Raw genomic sequence first — 23,523 nt, 5'->3', positions numbered from 1 at the left:
TCTGTTTGTAAATTTACATTTGTGTATATGAAATTTGGCCAAAAGAATAATGAAATTAATTACATAAAAATGATTCCGCTTATTTCTATTGTATGTAAAGAATCCAAACAGTACATCTCTCCACAATAGTGTAAAATCTTCATAAATGTGTTCAATTATAAACCTACTGATGTCTTGCCACAGTTTTCTTACATGCATACAATGCCAAAAAAGATGCACAACTGTTTCTGGGTGGTCATTACAAAAGGAGCAATTTGAGTTGATGTTTTCCTTAAACTTCTTCATATAGTGGTTGGCAGGATAATATTTATGAATAATTTTAAAGGAAACTTCCTTAATTTTGTTAACAAGTAGGTATGTTTGTGGCGAGTTGCGCTGTTTCGCCCACTCGGATGCTTTCTCCAGTGACACAGTTTCAGCAGAGAGGAAGAAGCGAAGCGAGAGGGCTCACTCTCGCCAAAATCTGTCCAGAATAAGACAATGCGTTTTTATGGGCATAATATGCTAACCTAAGCTTGTTGCCTGCCTTCCGGCCATTGAGACAAAACTCTCATTGTTAGGGTAGAGACATGAGCATAGTGTCATTATATACAGATCTCTGGTTTCACCCTTTTGCGAATTGTAGATGAAAGTTGGCGGGTGCACAGTTAGGATGCTGGATTGCCCTAAATTAAATGGATGTTTCGCCAAAATAATATAATTACTCCTGTCTAAATAAAATAATAAAAAGTACTTCACCAGGAGCATGACTTAGCCACAGAGGATCATTAGCCTATGCCTATTTGGGAAGCACGTAATTTGGGTAGTGCGCGTGGCAATAAGTCTAGCTGATTGAGTTGCGTCTGTCAGTGAAAAGCGTCTAAAATATCTGTGAAGATAATATGTGTCTTGAGTATAATATAAAGTTGCATCAAGAAGAAGAGGGGGATATGATGCGTCTTAAGAAGAAGAGAGGAGGGGTTATGGTGCGTAAATGTATGATTTCTGATTGTCTTAACTCACCACTTACACCACTAATAAAATTCGCTTCATTTTTTCTTCACTTCACACAAATCAACGAAGTCTGTTTTTATTTTTTTTTAAATCCATTGCGAATGGATGTATTTGAAAAATCTTTCCAACACTCCAGTTAAGGTGACCACATTTAAAATACCCAAATGCGGGACAACAGGAGGATTTTGCAGGACAGTGTTGCCTACATGACTATTTTCTGGGGGACATCACTATGGCCTTCATGTATTTTGTTTCAATCCATGCACATTCTTTTGGTTGAGTTTTGGCCTAATATTTGTTTCTGTTATGCAGAATACTAATTAATCATTGTGATCTTCCAAGACAATTATTCAGCTTTGATCTAAATTTGACTAAACAAGCATCATTGTGAGAAGTGGCGGAGCAACACCCAAGTGTGCTCCTATACAGAACGAAGCGCACCTATAAGCTTGTGCTTTGCCTTGCGCAAAATTTGTTGGTGCAGAAACGAGAGACCACGTGAGGCTGTTTGATGAAAATCAGGGAATATTTTGCCAATTAAACATTTCTGGTTGGTCTCAAGGAATGTAAGACAGTTAGGGAGACTTTTAAAATGGGATTGAGTGAAGTAGCAGCAAATATGTTGAATGAGCAACTAATGAGCACGGAGAGCCTCACAAGTTTGACGAAATTACCTTATATTTCAGTCTAATATGGCTATTTAGGCCTACTGACTTTTGTAGCTCTGTCTGAAGCACATTTGTTGAAAGTTGTTAGAACTAACGCTTCGAACACACCGACAGCGTTTATGCATTTTGGTACACCATAATTACATTCATTTCCAATGAAACGCTGCGTTTGCCTTACAACATTGTGTTACAGTGCGTTCGGTGTGGTTGGATTTATCGAACGCATATAACGTTCGATAAATAACGTATACGCCGACCTGTATGCGTAGACGGCTTTACAGAAATGTTAGCAGAAGGTTTTGTGTATGCAACTTTTGTACACTACATATCGAGATGATGCTGCATACTATTTTTCACAAAAACAGGAAGCTAACTGTCCTCCCTAAGTTCTGGATATTGGCCTATGATCTCCTTGTCAACAACGATTGGACAAGTGTTTAACATAACCAGTACAACATCCTTATGATATAGGGACCTACTGTATATATTTTCATACACGCAATGGGACTGCAAGAGACAAGTTGGAATGTCTGACTGAAATATGGGACAAATCATGCTTTTTTTACTAAATTAGTGGTTTGAATTTGTTGATAAAATATGGGACATGATTGTTTGGTTTTGGGATGCAGGTCAAAGGGCCAAAATGAGGACTGTCCCGCACAATCCGGGACATGTGGTCACCCTAACTCCAGGCCTCTATAATCACCAATCCTCTGTGTGAAAGAGCAAAATATCATGATCTGATGATCCCATATATCCAGTAGAAACGTCATAAAAACAGCTATTTGTCCCAGAATCGGCTAGTTTATACAATGTTGCAAGTTCGCTAGCAACAGCTTTGGGCTGGACCCATGATTACAATGTTACACTTCACTAGCAATAGCTCAAGTCAAGACAGACAGAAAGGGAGACAGAGTAGAGAGATGAATGTGATTGAATTAAGAAATGTAATCAGGATATGTTCTACTGTTTTTAGTTGTCGGCTTTAGGCCTACGTATTTTTACTTGATGCAGCAGTAGGCCTAGTTATAGGCCTACTGCTGCATTGGCTGTCTCTGAGTCCTATGCTCTCATTTCTTTAGCCGCCAATGGATCACAGTGTGTATCAATGTGTCTGTTCATATGGCTTGTGCTCTAGCCATTGTTGAATTTTTACTTTTAGATCATAATTTTACTTCAGATTGTTATGATTAACCACGTGACAATGATTTTGAGAAACTCAAACATTATTATTGAAAGGAAACTGTTGAAGACAGGATGTTGAAGACAGGAAGACAGGACGCACCTGCTAAAATCGGTTTCCTATTGAACGTACTTCTTTCCAAAATAAATATTATAGTTTGATTACATTTGAGGGAATCTGAGGAGAAAATAGAAATGTATATTGACTTTCAAAAATTAAGTGAATATTTAATCATTATGAAACCTGTGCCGGTGGACAAATATTTTGATGTGGGGCGCCGTCCTCAAACAATCGCATGGCATGTTTTCGCTGTAATAGCTACTGTAAATCGGACAGTGCAGTTATATTATCAATAATTTAAGCTTTCAGCCGATATAAGACACTTATATATACCTAAATGTTTAAAATCTATAATAATTCTGATTATTTATTTGAATTGCGCGCCCTCCAGTTTCACCGGATGTTGTCCCACGCCGTGTTATTCAGAGGGGCGTTCGACTACGCTCCCATTGGCTAGCTAGCATTATCTCACTCACAGGCTATCAGCGAAGAGACAGTGGCTTTAACAATTAGAATTAACAATTGGAAAGTGTAATTTAACAATTAGCTGCCTACCCGTAATGCAGGCCTATTTTATTATCATGTTTGGTAACATTTGCCCATGTGTTTATTTTCAGAGTTTCAATGAGTTGTAAAAATGTCTCAGAACTCTGCTGAATTCCCTCAATTGAAGGTCAGCTAAGTTTACCTAGGCTACTTAACGTTACTAGCTCGGGTTTTGAAATGGTTATATTATCATTAGTAGTCTATTATCAGGTTAAAGCATATGCTTATTATTCATAATATCTCAAGTATTTATTAGCTAATCATTCAGTCGAATACGCTATGCTACAGCCATTGAATCTGTCTGAGCATTAAGGGATGTTATTGGCTAGCTCTGTCCACGAGATAATGTTATTATATTTTACAATCTTGAAATACAAGGGCAAATGTTAGGGATAGGGGGGAGCATTTTCACATTCGGATGAAAAGCGTATAAAAGCGGATGAAAAGCATTATCAGTAGTATTGGATAGAAAACACTCTGAAGTTTCTAAAACTATTTGAATGATGTCTGTGAGTATAACAGAACTCATATGGCAGGCGAAAACCTGAGAAAAATCCAACCAGGAAGTGGGAAATCTGATTTGCCTATTGAATATACAGTGTCTATGGGGTCATATTGAACTTCCTAAGGCTTCCACTAGATGTCAACAGTCTTTAGAACCTTGTTTTAGGCTACTGTGAAGGGTGAGAGAATGAGAGCTGTTTGACTAAGGGGGTCTGGCTGAAGGCCATGAGCTGATCCATTGCATTTCTAAAGACAAAGGAATTGTCTGGTTGGAAAATTATTGAAGATTTATGTTAAAAACATCCTAAAGATTGATTCTATACATCGTTTGACATGTTTCTACGAACTGTTATATAACTTTTTGGACTTTTCGTCTGAACTTTGACCTGGACTTGCCTGCACCTCATGAGTTTGGATTTGTGAGCTAAACGCCCCCAACAAAAGGAGGTATTTGGACATAAATGACGGACTTTATTGAACAAAACAAACATCTATTGTGGAACTGGGATTCCTGGGAGTGCATTCTGATGAAGATCATCAAAGGTAAGTGAATATTTATAACGTTATTTCTGACTGTTACTGACTCCACAACATGGCGGGTATCTGTATTGTGTCTGAGCACTGTACTCAGATTATTGCATGGTTTGCTTTTGCTGTAAAGCTTTTTTGAAATCTGACACAGCGGTTGCATTTAGGGAGAAGTATATCTATAATTCTGTGCATAACACTTGTATCTTTTATCAAAGCTTATGATGAGTATTTCTGTAAACTGATGTGGCACAGGAAAAATTGTACATTTCTAACATTTATGGTAGAGATTGAATTAATATAACTATAAACTATGCACATTATGATTTTCATTAATACGCGATGCAGGTGTAACAGTATAACTTTAGACCGTCCCCTCGCCCATACCCGGGCGCGAACCAGGGACCCTCTGCACACATCAACAACAGTCACCCACGAAGCATCGTTACCCATCGCTCCACAAAAGCCGCAGCCCTTGCAGAGCAAGGGGAACCACTACTTCAAGGTCTCAGAGCAAGTGACGTCACCGATTAAAATGCTATTTAGCGCGCACCACCGCTGACTAGCTAGCCGTTTCGCATCCATTACACAGGCGTCAGTAGCGCTTTGAACACACCGACTGTGTTTTTGCGTTTTGGTACACAAGAAGAACATTAATTTGGAATGCTGCGTTTGCCTTGCAGCATTGCGTTGCAGAGGCAGTTGTAGTGCTTAATTGAACGTATGCATCAAATTGTATGCGCAGACTTCACAGAAAGTAGCAAAATGTGAATGTTGAATTTCTGTTGCACAAGTTTGATTGCATAATTTCTTTACATATTTAATTCATTTATTTGCCAAGTAGCATACATAACAATTTATTGTGAGAGCCTATAATACAATTTCCCTCCAAAATGCATAGTTTGAGGGAAATGCAATAATAAGTAGTCAAGAAAGCAAAGACTTGGCTCTTTCAACAATGAGACCAACGCTAAGGAAGGTGGTTTTGATCGCGCTGTTGGGCTGGGACCAGCCCTGTAACACGGAACCCAAACTGGTTGCGTGCATGCGCCATCGTGCATGCATTTATTTTGTCCCCCCACAACAAATGTGGTTACGACACACAGGTTAAAATATCAAAACAAACTGAACCAATTACATTAATTTGGGGACAGGTTGAAAAGCATTAAACATTTATGTCAATTTAGCTAGCTAGCTTGCACTTGCTAGCTAATTTGTCCCATTGAGCTAGCTTGCTGTTGCTAACTCATTTGTCCTGGGATATAAACATTGAGTTGTTCTTTTACCTGAAATAGACAAGGTCCTCTACTACGACAATTAATCCAAACATAAAACGGTCAACCGAATCATTTCTAGTCATCTCTCCTCCTTCTAGGCTTTTTCTTCTCTGGACTTTATATTGCAATTGGCAACATTCATAAATTAGGTGCATTAATGCCACCGACCTCGTTTGTCTTTCAGTCACCCAGGTGGGTATAACCAATGAGGAGATGGCATGGGTATTTGCTTCTATAAACCAATGAGGAGACAGGAGAGGCAGGACTTGCAACGTGATCTGCTTCACAAATAGATCTGAATTCTATTTTAGCGCTTGGCAACGCAGACATTCGTTGGCGTGCGCGATTTCTACATTTATTTTGCAACGCACGTGATGCTAGCGGTGTAGTCAGCCTGTAAGGCGTTGGTATCATGTCATGTCAAGTGGTACCGTTGCTTTGGCTTATATATGTCCCTTATCACTCCCCATAGCTCTTGTTCTTGCTGACATTGTGCATAACAACACTGACGTAAAACCAATCTGTACGACGGCAGCACCAGCAGCTAACAGTAGTACATTCACGTTACAACAGCTAGCTGGCGTACAATCACTAGTTAGACGTTAACTTACTGTTTGGCTATCTTTAACGGAAGTTTTCCCGTAAATGAACTGTTCTGACATCGCCTGGTGTTGGTAAATATAATTCCGGCAAAGCATGCATTTGTTGTCATCCTTAATATATGATGCTAGTCTGGAGAGGAAAACAGGGCCTTCAAGTTTGCAACAGAGCTGTTATTTCGGTGGCTCTGTGGCCAAACCAAAGTGCAGAAAAATGTTGTCTCGTCTTTGATTTAATTCCGAAACAATATGCCTATGTTGGCTGATATGCGGTTGCTAGATGATGAATTAATTGATCATCAATTTCTAGAGTGCGCAAGGAATGTCAGGCAGTTCGCTACAGGGTTGACGTTCTACGACTTCAATCACTTTCTGACTTCACCCGTTTTGATTTGAACGAAATCTTTTTCATGCATGTTTGCCCGGCCATGGTAATAGTGGTCAGAAAGTTACTTTTTGGACCGGAATGCCAACAACATTTATGAGTTCGAGATGCTCAAAGTTGACCCAATTTGGTAACAACAGATTGTACACTAGCCCAATAATGGACTAAAGGAGACTGATTTTTATTCCTTATAGTCCAAGGACCTTTCATAAAGCGAATTGGCTGGCAGTCAAATACTCCGTCTACAGTGAATCGATTCTCAAGTGCCAAATACCGCACGGTTCTAGAAACATAAAGGACACTATTTTCATCTTACATCAAAATAATTTCACAAATGCAAAATATACACTTATTGTATACTGTTTTAACACAGTTGCAGCCAATAGTATTTTTCAGCGACATCACTTGTTCCATTCCGTCTTCTGTTTACACACAGGTGTTCGGAGACACTAGATGAGTTTTGGGGGATAAGTGTTGAATCCACCGTGCCTCCAACTTGGCACTCCCTCTCCGTCTTAAAACAATACTTTGGAAGCTATAGCAATGCATTTATTAATGTCTACATCTGTTTTTTCCAAATGTATTATATTACAGACACCTTAATACATACTTTTAAATTATATTATGTGAGCTAAAAACTTAAAAATATCTAAAAACATCCTTTCAAGTGTAATTTCTTATTTCTTACTGATGTACATGTCATTTTGTCCTTAACATTTAATTGAAATACTGTTCCATTACTTCCAATAATTTCTATTGAGGACGGCTCATGCTGGGAATGGGCATAATGGCCGACCGGTGGCTTCAAAGCCTCTCAATGGCCAATACATAGCATCTACAATCCCAGGGTTTATATACAGCATTGGATAAACAAAGACTTTTGGTGTCCATGACAGGAAAGCCCCATACGAACCGCCGACATAGATTTTTTAATCTAACATGTAATTGGCTATACTCGATTCGGTGAGAAAAAAAAAGTAGCTTAGAAATGTCAGTTTCCAGTTGCAGGTGGTTCGACAAAAAACAAATTCATAAAGATATTCATTCCATGTTTTGTGTTAAACGACTAGTTCCTGCAAAGAGAATGAGAAATGTGCGGCAGCTAAGATGGCGAGAACCTCCTCGCTCGGAAACAAAACATGGATTTCATATCTTTCTGGTTGAGTTTTAGTTTAATATCAAATTGTTGAGTTTGATATCATTTGAAAGTGTACAAACTATTCTATGTTTTATTGAAATATATATATATTTTTTGTTATTTAACCTTTGACATCAATTATCTTTCTTTTTTTTTACTCACAAATGTTGTATTTTAGCCCTATTTTACATCAGCTCAGGTGTTTGTGATGTGCTCGTCATCAGACACAGCATACTCTTGAATACAGGGTGGGTGTTATTTCAATCATTGAAATGTTATTCATAGATCGAACCTATCCCTTCAGACCACTGCAATTGAGCTGGTGCACCAGTAACATGTAGTACCTGAAAGATAGCCGCCCATCCACCCACCATTGAATGTAAACTTGAGTGGTAATGTCTATTAAATGATCGATATTTCAATAGGTTACCTATGGAAGATGATCAGTTGAATTTACAACAATGGATAATTCCATTGCAAGTGAACGTACTCTTGATGTATGGACCTCCTATCTTTGTGGTACTATTTCAAAGATGACATTTAGTACATTTATCAGCCATATCCTCCCAGTACGCAAGAGTATGCTGTGTCTCAGCCGATGGCGGGCCCATCACAAACACCTCAGAAGCTGTAAATAGGGTCTAAGCTACAATAAATATGAAAATGAAAAAAATCGGAGTTCACACGTTTTTAGATAATTAACGTTAACATTTTTTTTTTTAAATTACAATGTCAATCAGAAAATAGTTGGACAACCCTGTTTGTAAGCTTTCAAATTATATATTTTCCAGTGATAACTTTTAGCACCTCAATCTCTTGAATGTTTTAGCATTCAGGTCCAAAAAGTAACTTTCTGACCACTTCTACCATGGGCAAACATGTATGGAAGGTTTCTTTCAAATGAAAAGGGGTGCAGTCAGAAAGTGATTGGAATCATATGGAACCACCCAACAGTGAATTGTTGCATTGTTCCATATGATTTCAAGTTCAAAGCTTTGTTTGAGTGAGTAGAGTAGCCGGCTAGCTAAATCAAAGAGCTTCATTGTTAGCTGAATTCCCTCCAATCATGAATCCTCCATACATTTTGTAATAGCTGACTCGTAGAGTTAGTAGACACACACCTTGATTGAAGTGTAACTGCTTGTAAGCCCTTTTACTCTGTCAGCTTGCTTCCATTTCATGTTTTACCTGCCCATACAAAATGTCATAGATTAATATCTTTTTGTTTATTTTTTGATCTTTAGAAGAAGTTTAATAGACATGAGTGACCAGGGGGACATTTGTCCCCACCTGAATTCCATAGGGGAGGTAACCAAGGAGGAGCTTCTGCAGAAATCCAAGGTGAGCATGAATGGTTTCAAGAGAGACTGTGTCAAGCTTCTGCAATATGTATGGAATGCAATTTGTGACAAGTCATGCGTGTCTTTTAGTTTTGAGTCACATCTACTAGATTTGCCTTCGCAAAAGGTCAACATTTTTTGAAGACATTTCTGGTGGTCTGACAATCACATAGGAGATGGTGTTCTATGATAGTTTTTTAGCCTAGATTGTTGTCTAATACGGTTTGTTTTCTGTGCTGTTCTGAAGGGATCCTGCCAGTCGTGTGGAGTGGGAGGTCCCAACCTCTGGGCCTGTCTGCAGGTAAACAGGGGTTTTCTGTAGGTCTGTTTTTCCTCCAAATATTTTTAAATAGATTCAAAGGGGCGGCAGCGTAGCCTAGTGGTTAGAGCGTTGGACTAGTAACCGGAAGGTTGCGAGTTCAAACCCCCGAGCTGACACGGTACAAATCTGTCGTTCTGTCGTTCTGCCCCTGAACAGGCAGTTAACCCACTGTTCCCAGGCCGTCATTGAAAATAAGAATGTGTTCTTAACTGACTTGCCTGGTTAAATAAAGGTGAAATTAAAAAATTAAAAAGGCCATGACATAATTCTCAGGATGTGTTATTATGACACTTTTATAACACTCTTTCAGATGGATTTATACATATTTTAGTTTTCACCCCATAAATGTTTATTTCTCATGTATTTACTTTATTTCTCTTGGTCAGAGCGAGTGTCAATATGTTGGCTGTGGAGAAACCTTTTCAGACCACAGCACCCTACATGCACAGGTGAGTTTTTCACAGAGCTTTTTTCTTCCTTGGGTAGTGAGAGATGCCATTTCTAGAAAGCATGCAACAACGTTTTTCTAAGCTTAGTGTGTGTGTGTGTGTGTGTGTGCTCATCCCCCAAGGCAAATAAACACAACCTGACGGTGAACCTGACCACTTTCAGGATCTGGTGCTATGTGTGTGAGAGGGAGGTGTTTCTGGAGCAGAGGCCTGCAGTTGTACCTGCTATGTCTGCCACACACACTCCCCACCACTGTAAAGCTAAGGAACACCAGGTACGCCATCGCACAAAGGTCAGCTGAATTATAGTCAACTATACTATGTTTACGTGCCATTTGGGCTCTGGTCAAAAGTAGTGCACAATATAGGGAACAGGGCGCTATATGGGATGGGCCCTATATCAATATAGGGAATAGGGCGCTATATGGGATGGGCCCTATATCAATATAGGGAATAGGGCGCTATATGGGATGGGCCCGATATCAAATATGGGTAACGCTACCATATCTCATTAGTAAACATGAAAAAACTATTCATGATTACTGTATTATGCACTATATATAAAGCATTTATTTAATATAACGTTTTACTAAACTATTCTGTTTACAATTTACATTTGTGAGCTGAAATACAGCCTATGTTCTTTTAATATATTGTGTAATTGGCTTTCCACAGGCAGACACTGATGTCATTATTTGTTGTTTTTAACAATTACTTACTTTCCCAGGATGCAGTTCATCAACCAGTGAGTCACCACCACCCGTTGAAAGCAGTCCCTATCGCGGTAGCCGAAGAAGATTGGTCAGAGTCAGAGGAGGATGTGCTCAAACCCAGAGGTAACCTTCTCTCAAAGTCATGGGATCTATTCAATAACAGTAAAAACTATAGTCCAGCATATCCACAGTTAAACTGATACTCTTAGCGTTACATCATTGTATTTTTATCTTTATGGATGACACAATCACAGCTATCAAATATGATCTGCAGCTTAAATTAACATATTATGTTACAAATGTAACATCGATCAGGCAAAAGCCAGCTGTCAAGGTCTAGAACTCTGTAGAATTGGTTCTTTCATCCTTTGACAGGCTTTGCAGGTCTATTCCTTAGTGAATTTAGCCGATTTAGCCGATTAGCCGATTTGGGCAGAGACCTCCCAAATGATCTGAGAGCCAGATGATCAGGGTTAGGAGAAGAATAAGGTACCAGACCAGGTACCAGACCAGGTACCAGACCAGGTACCAGACCAGGTACCAGACCCATTTAAGTAACGGTAATAGACTGAAGTTCATCATTAACTGACAGGGTCTGTGTCGTGCGTGTTCTCCAAATGTTAGGTATAAACGCCGCGGAGTGGCCTTACCATATAGTCCTAATGTTATAAATATACTTGTATGATACTATTAGAGCTTTTTTTAACCTACATCTCATCCTCTGAAAGGTTTGACCGGGATGAAGAATATTGGTAACTCCTGCTACATGAACGCAGCGCTTCAAGCCCTGTCCAACTGGTGAGCTCACTTCCTGTCTTATTTCCTCATTAGTCTGGGGATTTATGGCAGATAGATTGACATGTTTCTGAGACCTGTCACTAAAATGTTTGAGTGTGTGAGCGAGCATGTGTATGTGCACCTTCATCTCAGCAGAAGGGTTTGTATTCGTTTTCATAGATTTGAACATAGACTGATCAGTTCTTTCTGTCTTTCTTCTCCTCTAATCTCTCTCCTCTCCAGTCCTCCTCTCACTCAGTTCTTCCTGGACTGCAGTGGACTGGTGCGGACTGACAAAAAGCCCGCACTGTGCAAAAGCTACCAGAAACTCATCTCTGAGCTCTGGCACAAGAAACGGTACTATACACACACATGACACTATATTTCTTATCTCTGTTACAGTACTTATATTTCTGAGTACCTCTCAGTGTGCACATTTTTGCAATAGAGATTCATAAGATGATATCCAAGAATGCAGCAAGATACTGTCTGACTTATGTAATAGAAGAAAAAACAGACTTTCTCTTTCCCCTCTCTCTCTATTGTCTCTGCTCCAGGCCCAGTTACGTAGTCCCCACCAGTCTGTCCCAGGGCATCAAGCTGGTCAACCCCATGTTCCGTGGCTACGCCCAGCAGGTAGGGGCAAGCTCCCAGCAGGTAGGGAACAAAACAATGCCCCAACCCCTCTCTCTGACCCCTGACCTAACCCACCTCTCACTATGTCCCCTCTCATCCCCCCCCGAATCACCCCTGTTACCTCAAATTGAATTTCCCTTTGGGGACAATGAAATTGGATTGGTTGATTGATTGTTGTGTAGCTGATTGGCATCTTGTAGTGTGGTGCCAAGATGATGAAATGGTCCCCCCCAAATGATGCCCTAGTCTCTATGTAGTGCACTACTTTTGACCAGGGCCATAGCAGTGCAGTATATAGGGAATAGGGTGCCATTTGGGATCCAGATATTATTTAACTAACCCACAGTTAACCAGATCAAATCCGTTCCTCAATGTTGGATTGATTGGGATGTTGGAATGGGATTGTGTGTATTTCACTTGTTTGGTTTTGTTTATGGAAAATCAATTTATCTCAATCTAAAATGGTGTTGAGTTAAGCCTGTGTGTGGTTACGCCTGTGTGTCTCAATGGCTGTCTCTGTCTGTCCCTAGGAGCTGCAGGGAATATTCATACAATACTGTCCTCACTATACACACACACACACACACACACGTCTCAGTGTATAGGACTGCTCAGCACACTCTCCCTCTGTGTTTTCTACTGTAGGACACCCAGGAGTTCCTGCGCTGTCTGATGGACCAGCTCCACGAGGAGCTCAAAGAGCCACAGGTAGAGTGTGGCGGGGGAGGGGAGGGGGATGAGAGGAGGGATGAGGGCGACCGCTCCCCCTCTGAGGACGAGTTCCTCTCCTGCGACTCAGGTGCCAGCAGCGACCGGGGGGAGGGAGGGGGACTGGGGGAGCCCGAGCTGCTCATTCAGGACGAGTGTGGGGTGGGGCCGAGAGTTGGAAGAGGGGGGACAGGCACGGGCAGAGGGGTTGGCACAGGGGGGCCCATCTCAGAGAAAGAGAGGCTGAAGGAGAAAAGGGTTTTGGGCTCGCCCCTCCACAGGGGCTCCCAGGAGATGGACGAGGACGCTGATGTGGATACGACAGTGGCCGAAGAGGGTGGTCTGGAGAGGGGAGCGGAGGAGGAGGAGGGGACCCCCCCTAGCCCTAGGCCACAGGGTCCGAGTCAGACACAGGGGCAGACGCAGAGCAACAGCACTCCAGGTACGGGCCTGGTGATGGTGAAAGTAGAACATCAAAAAATATATGTAAGTGTGTGTATCTCTGTGTGTCTGTTTCTGTATGCGGAGAGACCTGTTGTAGTGATGTGTGATTAATCTCTACAAGTCCCCTCTTCCTCTCCTACCCACCTCTACCCAGAGCCAGACAATGAGGCATCGATGCAGAAGCGCCCCCATTCTCGCCCCTGCAGCCCCGTCCGTACTGTCCAGGAACTGCACCCTAAACTCTCCCCTAGCCCCACTCGCTCCAGCCCCTTCCGCTCTGCAGGGCCCGAATACTCTTTTAAGAAAGGTATGGGGGTTCTGGACAATTCACATACACGTACAGACACACATTCTGTCACGCAGTCTACCGACACACACAGATACACACTGTCACGTACGCTCGCTCACTCACACACACACACACTCTACCCCCTCATACACAAACTACGTTTCCCATAATCCTCCACAGCCCAGCTGTTCCTGGGTGCCAAGAAGCAGAAGCAGTCTCACTACCGCAGCGTCATCTCAGACATCTTCGACGGCTCAATCCTCAGCCTGGTCCAGTGTCTGACGTGTGACAGGGTGAGCTGTGTGTGTCGCTCCACTTCTTCTATTGAAACCTCACAAAACTGTTACATGCATTACAACAGTGACATTTTACCACATGTTCTTATGCCTAAACTTGATCCTACTTTATCCATAAATATGATGGATTCTACATCTTTGGAATATCAATTCAGATTGTTAAAACCATCTCTCGCTCGCTCTCCCCTCTCTTCTCCCTCCTCATCTCTCCTCTCCCCCTATAGGTGTCGACCACAGTGGAGACCTTCCAGGACCTGTCCCTGCCCATCCCAGGTAAGGAGGACCTGGCCAAGCTACACTCCTCCATCCACCAGAACCTCCCAGCCAAGACCGGGGTATCTCTGGACGTCTACGGCTCCCAGGGCTGGATCACCTACATCATGGACTCCATACGCAGGTGAGGGAGCTGTGGGGTAGGGGGATGGGGCTGGAGGGTTGGGGGTACTGGGGAAGGGGATAGACTGGGAGTGTGTGGTGTAGAACAGATATGATGGTCTGTCATGTAGAACAAGGGAATCGTGTCGGCTCTATTCAATGACTTTTTATCTGCCACATCGGGATTAGATTAATTTATTTTCAACATAAACAGTTTACACAGTAGACCCACTAGGACAACATAAACAGTTTACACAGTAGACCCACTAGGACAACATACACAGTTTACACAGTAGACCCACTAGGACAACATACACAGTTTACACAGTAGACCCACTAGGACAACATACACAGTTTACACAGTAGACCCACTAGGACAACATACACAGTTTACACAGTAGACCCACTAGGACGACATACACAGTTTACACAGTAGACCCACTAGGACGACATAAACAGTTTACACAGTAGACCCACTAGGACATCATACACAGTTTACACAGTAGACCCACTAGGACAACATACACAGTTTACACAGTAGACCCACTAGGACCAACATAAACAGTTTACACAGTAGACCCACTAGGACCAACATACACAGTTTACACAGTAGACCCACTAGGACGACATAAACAGTTTACACAGTAGACCCACTAGGACGACATACACAGTTTACACAGTAGACCCACTAGGACGACATACACAGTTTACACAGTAGACCCACTAGGACGACATACACAGTTTACACAGTAGACCCACTAGGACAACATACACAGTTTACACAGTAGACCCACTAGGACAACATACACAGTTTACACAGTAGACCCACTAGGACAACATACACAGTTTACACAGTAGATCCACTAGGACAACATACACAGTTTACACAGTAGACCCACTAGGACAACATACACAGTTTACACAGTAGACCCACTAGGACAACATACACAGTTTACACAGTAGACCCACTAGGACAACATACACAGTTTACACAGTAGACCCACTAGGACAACATACACAGTTTACACAGTAGACCCACTAGGACAACATACACAGTTTACACAGTAGACCCACTAGGACAACATACACAGTTTACACAGTAGACCCACTAGGACAACATACACAGTTTACACAGTAGACCCACTAGGACAACATACACAGTTTACACAGTAGACCCACTAGGACAACATACACAGTTTACACAGTAGACCCACTAGGACAACATACACAGTTTACACAGTAGACCCACTAGGACAACATACACAGTTTACACAGTAGACCCACTAGGACGACATACACAGTTTACACAGTAGACCCACTAGGACGACATACACAGTTTACACAGTAGACCCACTAGGACGACATACACAGTTTACACAGTAGACCCACTAGGACGACATACACAGTTTACACAGTAGACCCACTAGGACGACATACACAGTTTACACAGTAGACCCACTAGGACGACATACACAGTTTACACAGTAGACCCACTAGGACGACATACACAGTTTACACAGTAGACCCACTAGGACAACATACACAGTTTACACAGTAGACCCACTAGGACGACATACACAGTTTACACAGTAGACCCACTAGGACGACATAAACAGTTTACACAGTAGACCCACTAGGACAACATACACAGTTTACACAGTAGACCCACTAGGACAACATACACAGTAGACCCACTAGGACAACATACACAGTTTACACAGTAGACCCACTAGGACCAACATACGACATAAACAGTTTACACAGTAGACCCACTAGGACAACATACGACATAAACAGTTTACACAGTAGACCCACGAGGACAACATACGACATAAACAGTTTACACAGTAGACCCACTAGGACCAACAAACGACATAAACAGTTTACACAGTAGACCCACTAGGACAACATACGCAGTTTACACAGTAGACCCACTAGGACAACATAAACAGTTTACACAGTAGACCCACTAGGACAACATAAACAGTTTACACAGTAGACCCACTAGGACAACATACACAGTTTACACAGTAGACCCACTGGGACAACATACACAGTTTACACAGTAGACCCACTAGGACAACATAAACAGTTTACACAGTAGACCCACTAGGACAACATACACAGTTTACACAGTAGACCCACTAGGACAACATACACAGTTTACACAGTAGACCCACTAGGACAACATACACAGTTTACACAGTAGACCCACTAGGACAACATACACAGTTTACACAGTAGACCCACTAGGACAACATACACAGTTTACACAGTAGACCCACTAGGACAACATACACAGTTTACACAGTAGACCCACTAGGACAACATAAACAGTTTACTCAGTAGACCCACTAGGACAACATAAACAGTTTACACAGTAGACCCACTAGGACAACATACGACATAAACAGTTTACACAGTAGACCCACGAGGACAACATACGACATAAACAGTTTACACAGTAGACCCACTAGGACCAACATACGACATAAACAGTTTACACAGTAGACCCACTAAGACAACATACGCAGTTTACACAGTAGACCCACTAGGACAACATACGCAGTTTACACAGTAGACCCACTAGGACAACATAAACAGTTTACACAGTAGACCCACTAGGACGACATAAACAGTTTACACAGTAGACCCACTAGGACAACATACACAGTTTACACAGTAGACCCACTAGGACAACATACACAGTTTACACAGTAGACCCACTAGGACGACATACACAGTTTACACAGTAGACCCACTAGGACAACATACACAGTTTACACAGTAGACCCACTAGGACAACATACACAGTTTACACAGTAGACCCACTAGGACAACATACACAGTTTACACAGTAGACCCACTAGGACAACATACACAGTTTACACAGTAGACCCACTAGGACAACATACACAGTTTACACAGTAGACCCACTAGGACAACATACACAGTTTACACAGTAGACCCACTAGGACAACATACACAGTTTACACAGTAGACCCACTAGGACAACATACACAGTTTACACAGTAGACCCACTAGGACAACATACACAGTTTACACAGTAGACCCACTAGGACAACATACACAGTTTACACAGTAGACCCACTAGGACAACATACACAGTTTACACAGTAGACCCACTAGGACAACATACACAGTTTACACAGTAGACCCACTAGGACAACATACACAGTTTACACAGTAGACCCACTAGGACAACATACACAGTTTACACAGTAGACCCACTAGGACAACATACACAGTTTACACAGTAGACCCACTAGGACAACATACACAGTTTACACAGTAGACCCACTAGGACAACATACACAGTTTACACAGTAGACCCACTAGGACAACATACACAGTTTACACAGTAGACCCACTAGGACAACATACACAGTTTACACAGTAGACCCACTAGGACAACATACACAGTTTACACAGTAGACCCACTAGGACAACATACACAGTTTACACAGTAGACCCACTAGGACAACATACACAGTTTACACAGTAGACCCACTAGGACAACATACACAGTTTACACAGTAGACCCACTAGGACAACATACACAGTTTACACAGTAGACCCACTAGGACAACATACACAGTAGACCCACTAGGACAACATACACAGTTTACACAGTAGACCCACTAGGACAACATACACAGTTTACACAGTAGACCCACTAGGACAACATACACAGTTTACACAGTAGACCCACTAGGACAACATACACAGTTTACACAGTAGACCCACTAGGACAACATACACAGTTTACACAGTAGACCCACTAGGACAACATACACAGTTTACACAGTAGACCCACTAGGACAACATACACAGTTTACACAGTAGACCCACTAGGACAACATACACAGTTTACACAGTAGACCCACTAGGACAACATACACAGTTTACACAGTAGACCCACTAGGACAACATAACAGTTTACACAGTAGACCCACTAGGACAACATACACAGTTTACACAGTAGACCCACTAGGACAACATACACAGTTTACACAGTAGACCCACTAGGACAACATACACAGTTTACACAGTAGACCCACTAGGACAACATACACAGTTTACACAGTAGACCCACTAGGACAACATACACAGTTTACACAGTAGACCCACTAGGACAACATACACAGTTTACACAGTAGACCCACTAGGACAACATACACAGTTTACACAGTAGACCCACTAGGACAACATACACAGTTTACACAGTAGACCCACTAGGACAACATACACAGTTTACACAGTAGACCCACTAGGACAACATACACAGTTTACACAGTAGACCCACTAGGACATACACAGTAGACCCACTAGGACAACATACACAGTTTACACAGTAGACCCACTAGGACCAACATAAACAGTTTACACAGTAGACCCACTAGGACAACATAAACAGTTTACACAGTAGACCCACTAGGACAACATACACAGTTTACACAGTAGACCCACTAGGACAACATACACAGTTTACACAGTAGACCCACTAGGACAACATACGACATAAACAGTTTACACAGTAGACCCACTAGGACAACATACGACATAAACAGTTTACACAGTAGACCCACTAGGACCAACATACGACATAAACAGTTTACACAGTAGACCCACTAGGACAACATACGCAGTTTACACAGTAGACCCACTAGGACAACATAAACAGTTTACACAGTAGACCCACTAGGACAACATAAACAGTTTACACAGTAGACCCACTAGGACAACATACACAGTTTACACAGTAGACCCACTGGGACAACATACACAGTTTACACAGTAGACCCACTAGGACAACATAAACAGTTTACTCAGTAGACCCACTAGGACAACATAAACAGTTTACACAGTAGACCCACTAGGACAACATACGACATAAACAGTTTACACAGTAGACCCACGAGGACAACATACGACATAAACAGTTTACACAGTAGACCCACTAGGACCAACATACGACATAAACAGTTTACACAGTAGACCCACTAAGACAACATACGCAGTTTACACAGTAGACCCACTAGGACAACATACGCAGTTTACACAGTAGACCCACTAGGACAACATAAACAGTTTACACAGTAGACCCACTAGGACGACATAAACAGTTTACACAGTAGACCCACTAGGACAACATACACAGTTTACACAGTAGACCCACTAGGACAACATACACAGTTTACACAGTAGACCCACTAGGACAACATACACAGTTTACACAGTAGACCCACTAGGACAACATACACAGTTTACACAGTAGACCCACTAGGACGACATAAACAGTTTACACAGTAGACCCACTAGGACAACATACGACATAAACAGTTTACACAGTAGACCCACTAGGACAACATACACAGTTTACTCAGTAGACCCACTAGGACAACATACACAGTTTACACAGTAGACCCACTAGGACAACATACACAGTTTACACAGTAGACCCACTAGGACAACATACACAGTTTACACAGTAGACCCACTAGGACAACATACACAGTTTACACAGTAGACCCACTAGGACGACATAAACAGTTTACACAGTAGACCCACTAGGACGACATAAACAGTTTACACAGTAGACCCACTAGGACGACATACACAGTTTACACAGTAGACCCACTAGGACGACATAAACAGTTTACACAGTAGACCCACTAGGACAACATAAACAGTTTACACAGTAGACCCACTAGGACGACATAAACAGTTTACACAGTAGACCCACTAGGACAACATACGACATAAACAGTTTACACAGTAGACCCACTAGGACAACATACACAGTTTACACAGTAGACCCACAAGGACAACATACACAGTTTACACAGTAGACCCACTAGGACAACATACACAGTTTACACAGTAGACCCACTAGGACAACATACACAGTTTACACAGTAGACCCACTAGGACAACATACACAGTTTACACAGTAGACCCACTAGGACAACATACACAGTTTACACAGTAGACCCACTAGGACAACATACACAGTTTACACAGTAGACCCACTAGGACAACATACACAGTTTACACAGTAGACCCACTAGGACAACATAAACAGTTTACTCAGTAGACCCACTAGGACAACATAAACAGTTTACACAGTAGACCCACTAGGACAACATACACAGTTTACACAGTAGACCCACTAGGACGACATAAACAGTTTACACAGTAGACCCACTAGGACAACATACGACATAAACAGTTTACACAGTAGACCCACTAGGACAACATACACAGTTTACACAGTAGACCCACTAGGACAACATACACAGTTTACACAGTAGACCCACTAGGACGACATACACAGTTTACACAGTAGACCCACTAGGACGACATACACAGTTTACACAGTAGACCCACTAGGACGACATACACAGTTTACACAGTAGACCCACGAGGACGACATACACAGTTTACACAGTAGACCCACTAGGACGACATACACAGTTTACACAGTAGACCCACGAGGACGACATACAACATAAACAGTTTACACAGTAGACCCACTAGGACAACATACGACATAAACAGTTTACACAGTAGACCCACTAGGACAACATACACAGTTTACACAGTAGACCCACTAGGACGACATACACAGTTTACACAGTAGACCCACTAGGACGACATACACAGTTTACACAGTAGACCCACGAGGACGACATACAACATAAACAGTTTACACAGTAGACCCACTAGGACGACATACACAGTTTACACAGTAGACCCACGAGGACGACATACAACATAAACAGTTTACACAGTAGACCCACTAGGACAACATACGACATAAACAGTTTACACAGTAGACCCACTAGGACAACATACACAGTTTACACAGTAGACCCACTAGGACGACATACAACATAAACAGTTTACACAGTAGACCCACTAGGACAACATACACAGTTTACACAGTAGACCCACGAGGACGACATACAACATAAACAGTTTACACAGTAGACCCACTAGGACAACATACACAGTTTACACAGTAGACCCACAAGGACAACATACACAGTTTACACAGTAGACCCACTAGGACAACATACACAGTTTACACAGTAGACCCACTAGGACAACATACACAGTTTACACAGTAGACCCACTAGGACAACATACACAGTTTACACAGTAGACCCACTAGGACAACATACACAGTTTACACAGTAGACCCACTAGGACAACATACACAGTTTACACAGTAGACCCACTAGGACAACATACACAGTTTACACAGTAGACCCACTAGGACAACATAAACAGTTTACTCAGTAGACCCACTAGGACAACATAAACAGTTTACACAGTAGACCCACTAGGACAACATACACAGTTTACACAGTAGACCCACTAGGACGACATAAACAGTTTACACAGTAGACCCACTAGGACGACATAAACAGTTTACACAGTTAGGACAACATACACAGTTTACACAGTAGACCCACTAGGACAACATACACAGTTTACACAGTAGACCCACTAGGACAACATACACAGTTTACACAGTAGACCCACTAGGACAACATACACAGTTTACACAGTAGACCCACTAGGACGACATACACAGTTTACACAGTAGACCCACCGACATACACAGTTTACACAGTAGACCCACTAGGACGACATACACAGTTTACACAGTAGACCCACTAGGACGACATACACAGTTTACACAGTAGACCCACTAGGACAACATACGACATAAACAGTTTACACAGTAGACCCACTAGGACAACATACAACATAAACAGTTTACACAGTAGACCCACTAGGACAACATACGACATAAACAGTTTACACAGTAGACCCACTAGGACAACATACACAGTTTACACAGTAGACCCACTAGGACGACATACAACATAAACAGTTTACACAGTAGACCCACTAGGACAACATACACAGTTTACACAGTAGACCCACGAGGACGACATACAACATAAACAGTTTACACAGTAGACCCACTAGGACAACATACACAGTTTACACAGTAGACCCACTAGGACGACATAAACAGTTTACACAGTAGACCCACTAGGACGACATACACAGTTTACACAGTAGACCCACTAGGACGACATACACAGTTTACACAGTAGACCCACTAGGACAACATACGACATAAACAGTTTACACAGTAGACCCACTAGGACAACATACGACATAAACAGTTTACACAGTAGACCCACTAGGACAACATACACAGTTTACACAGTAGACCCACTAGGACGACATACACAGTTTACACAGTAGACCCACTAGGACGACATACACAGTTTACACAGTAGACCCACTAGGACGACATACACAGTTTACACAGTAGACCCACTAGGACAACATACGACATACACAGTTTACACAGTAGACCCACTAGGACAACATACGACATAAACAGTTTACACAGTAGACCCACTAGGACAACATACACAGTTTACACAGTAGACCCACTAGGACGACATACACAGTTTACACAGTAGACCCACTAGGACGACATACACAGTTTACACAGTAGACCCACTAGGACAACATACGACATAAACAGTTTACACAGTAGACCCACTAGGACAACATACGACATAAACAGTTTACACAGTAGACCCACTAGGACAACATACACAGTTTACACAGTAGACCCACTAGGACGACATACACAGTTTACACAGTAGACCCACTAGGACGACATACACAGTTTACACAGTAGACCCACTAGGACGACATACACAGTTTACACAGTAGACCCACTAGGACGACATACACAGTTTACACAGTAGACCCACTAGGACGACATACACAGTTTACACAGTAGACCCACGAGGACGACATACAACATAAACAGTTTACACAGTAGACCCACTAGGACAACATACACAGTTTACACAGTACACTAGGACGACATACACAGTTTACACAGTAGACCCACTAGGACGACATACACAGTTTACACAGTAGACCCACTAGGACGACATAAACAGTTTACACAGTAGACCCACTAGGACGACATACAACATAAACAGTTTACACAGTAGACCCACTAGGACAACATACACAGTTTACACAGTAGACCCACTAGGACAACATACACAGTAGACCCACTAAGCACAAATAGTAATAGTCTGTCACTTCCTTACAGCTTGTGGACGAGGATACACAAATAAACAGGACAATAACTTCATACACAACCGCGAGAGCGATAGAGCAGGACTTCCCCAGCAGAGTTGGGGGACTCCGATCATGCA

The 23,523-nt window shown here is 42.0% G+C and overlaps 2 protein-coding genes across 2 annotated transcripts in view; one reads left to right on the top strand and one right to left on the bottom strand.

Moving 5' to 3' along the window:
* The window catches only part of LOC127930804 (uncharacterized), a 300,690-nt gene that overhangs the window by 5,887 nt on the left and 271,280 nt on the right, over nucleotides 1-23,523 (bottom strand). The window lies entirely within an intron of this gene.
* The window catches only part of LOC118370634 (ubiquitin carboxyl-terminal hydrolase 20-like), a 43,841-nt gene continuing 26,606 nt past the window's right edge, over nucleotides 6,289-23,523 (top strand). The window contains exons 1-13 of the mRNA XM_052521633.1: nucleotides 6,289-6,433; nucleotides 9,126-9,222; nucleotides 9,469-9,522; nucleotides 9,930-9,992; nucleotides 10,115-10,267; nucleotides 10,720-10,828; nucleotides 11,434-11,503; nucleotides 11,726-11,839; nucleotides 12,040-12,118; nucleotides 12,764-13,223; nucleotides 13,425-13,577; nucleotides 13,740-13,852; nucleotides 14,080-14,252. Coding sequence (XP_052377593.1) covers nucleotides 9,142-9,222; nucleotides 9,469-9,522; nucleotides 9,930-9,992; nucleotides 10,115-10,267; nucleotides 10,720-10,828; nucleotides 11,434-11,503; nucleotides 11,726-11,839; nucleotides 12,040-12,118; nucleotides 12,764-13,223; nucleotides 13,425-13,577; nucleotides 13,740-13,852; nucleotides 14,080-14,252 — 1,622 coding nt within the window. The 5' untranslated portion in view covers nucleotides 6,289-6,433; nucleotides 9,126-9,141. The remainder of the gene's footprint in view (nucleotides 6,434-9,125; nucleotides 9,223-9,468; nucleotides 9,523-9,929; nucleotides 9,993-10,114; nucleotides 10,268-10,719; nucleotides 10,829-11,433; nucleotides 11,504-11,725; nucleotides 11,840-12,039; nucleotides 12,119-12,763; nucleotides 13,224-13,424; nucleotides 13,578-13,739; nucleotides 13,853-14,079; nucleotides 14,253-23,523) is intronic.

Source organism: Oncorhynchus keta, chromosome 6 (genome assembly GCF_023373465.1).
Source record: "Oncorhynchus keta strain PuntledgeMale-10-30-2019 chromosome 6, Oket_V2, whole genome shotgun sequence".
Taxonomy (NCBI): Eukaryota; Metazoa; Chordata; class Actinopteri; order Salmoniformes; family Salmonidae; genus Oncorhynchus; species Oncorhynchus keta.
Note: the sequence above shows the minus strand (reverse complement) of the source record. Positions and strands in the feature narration are given on the sequence as shown.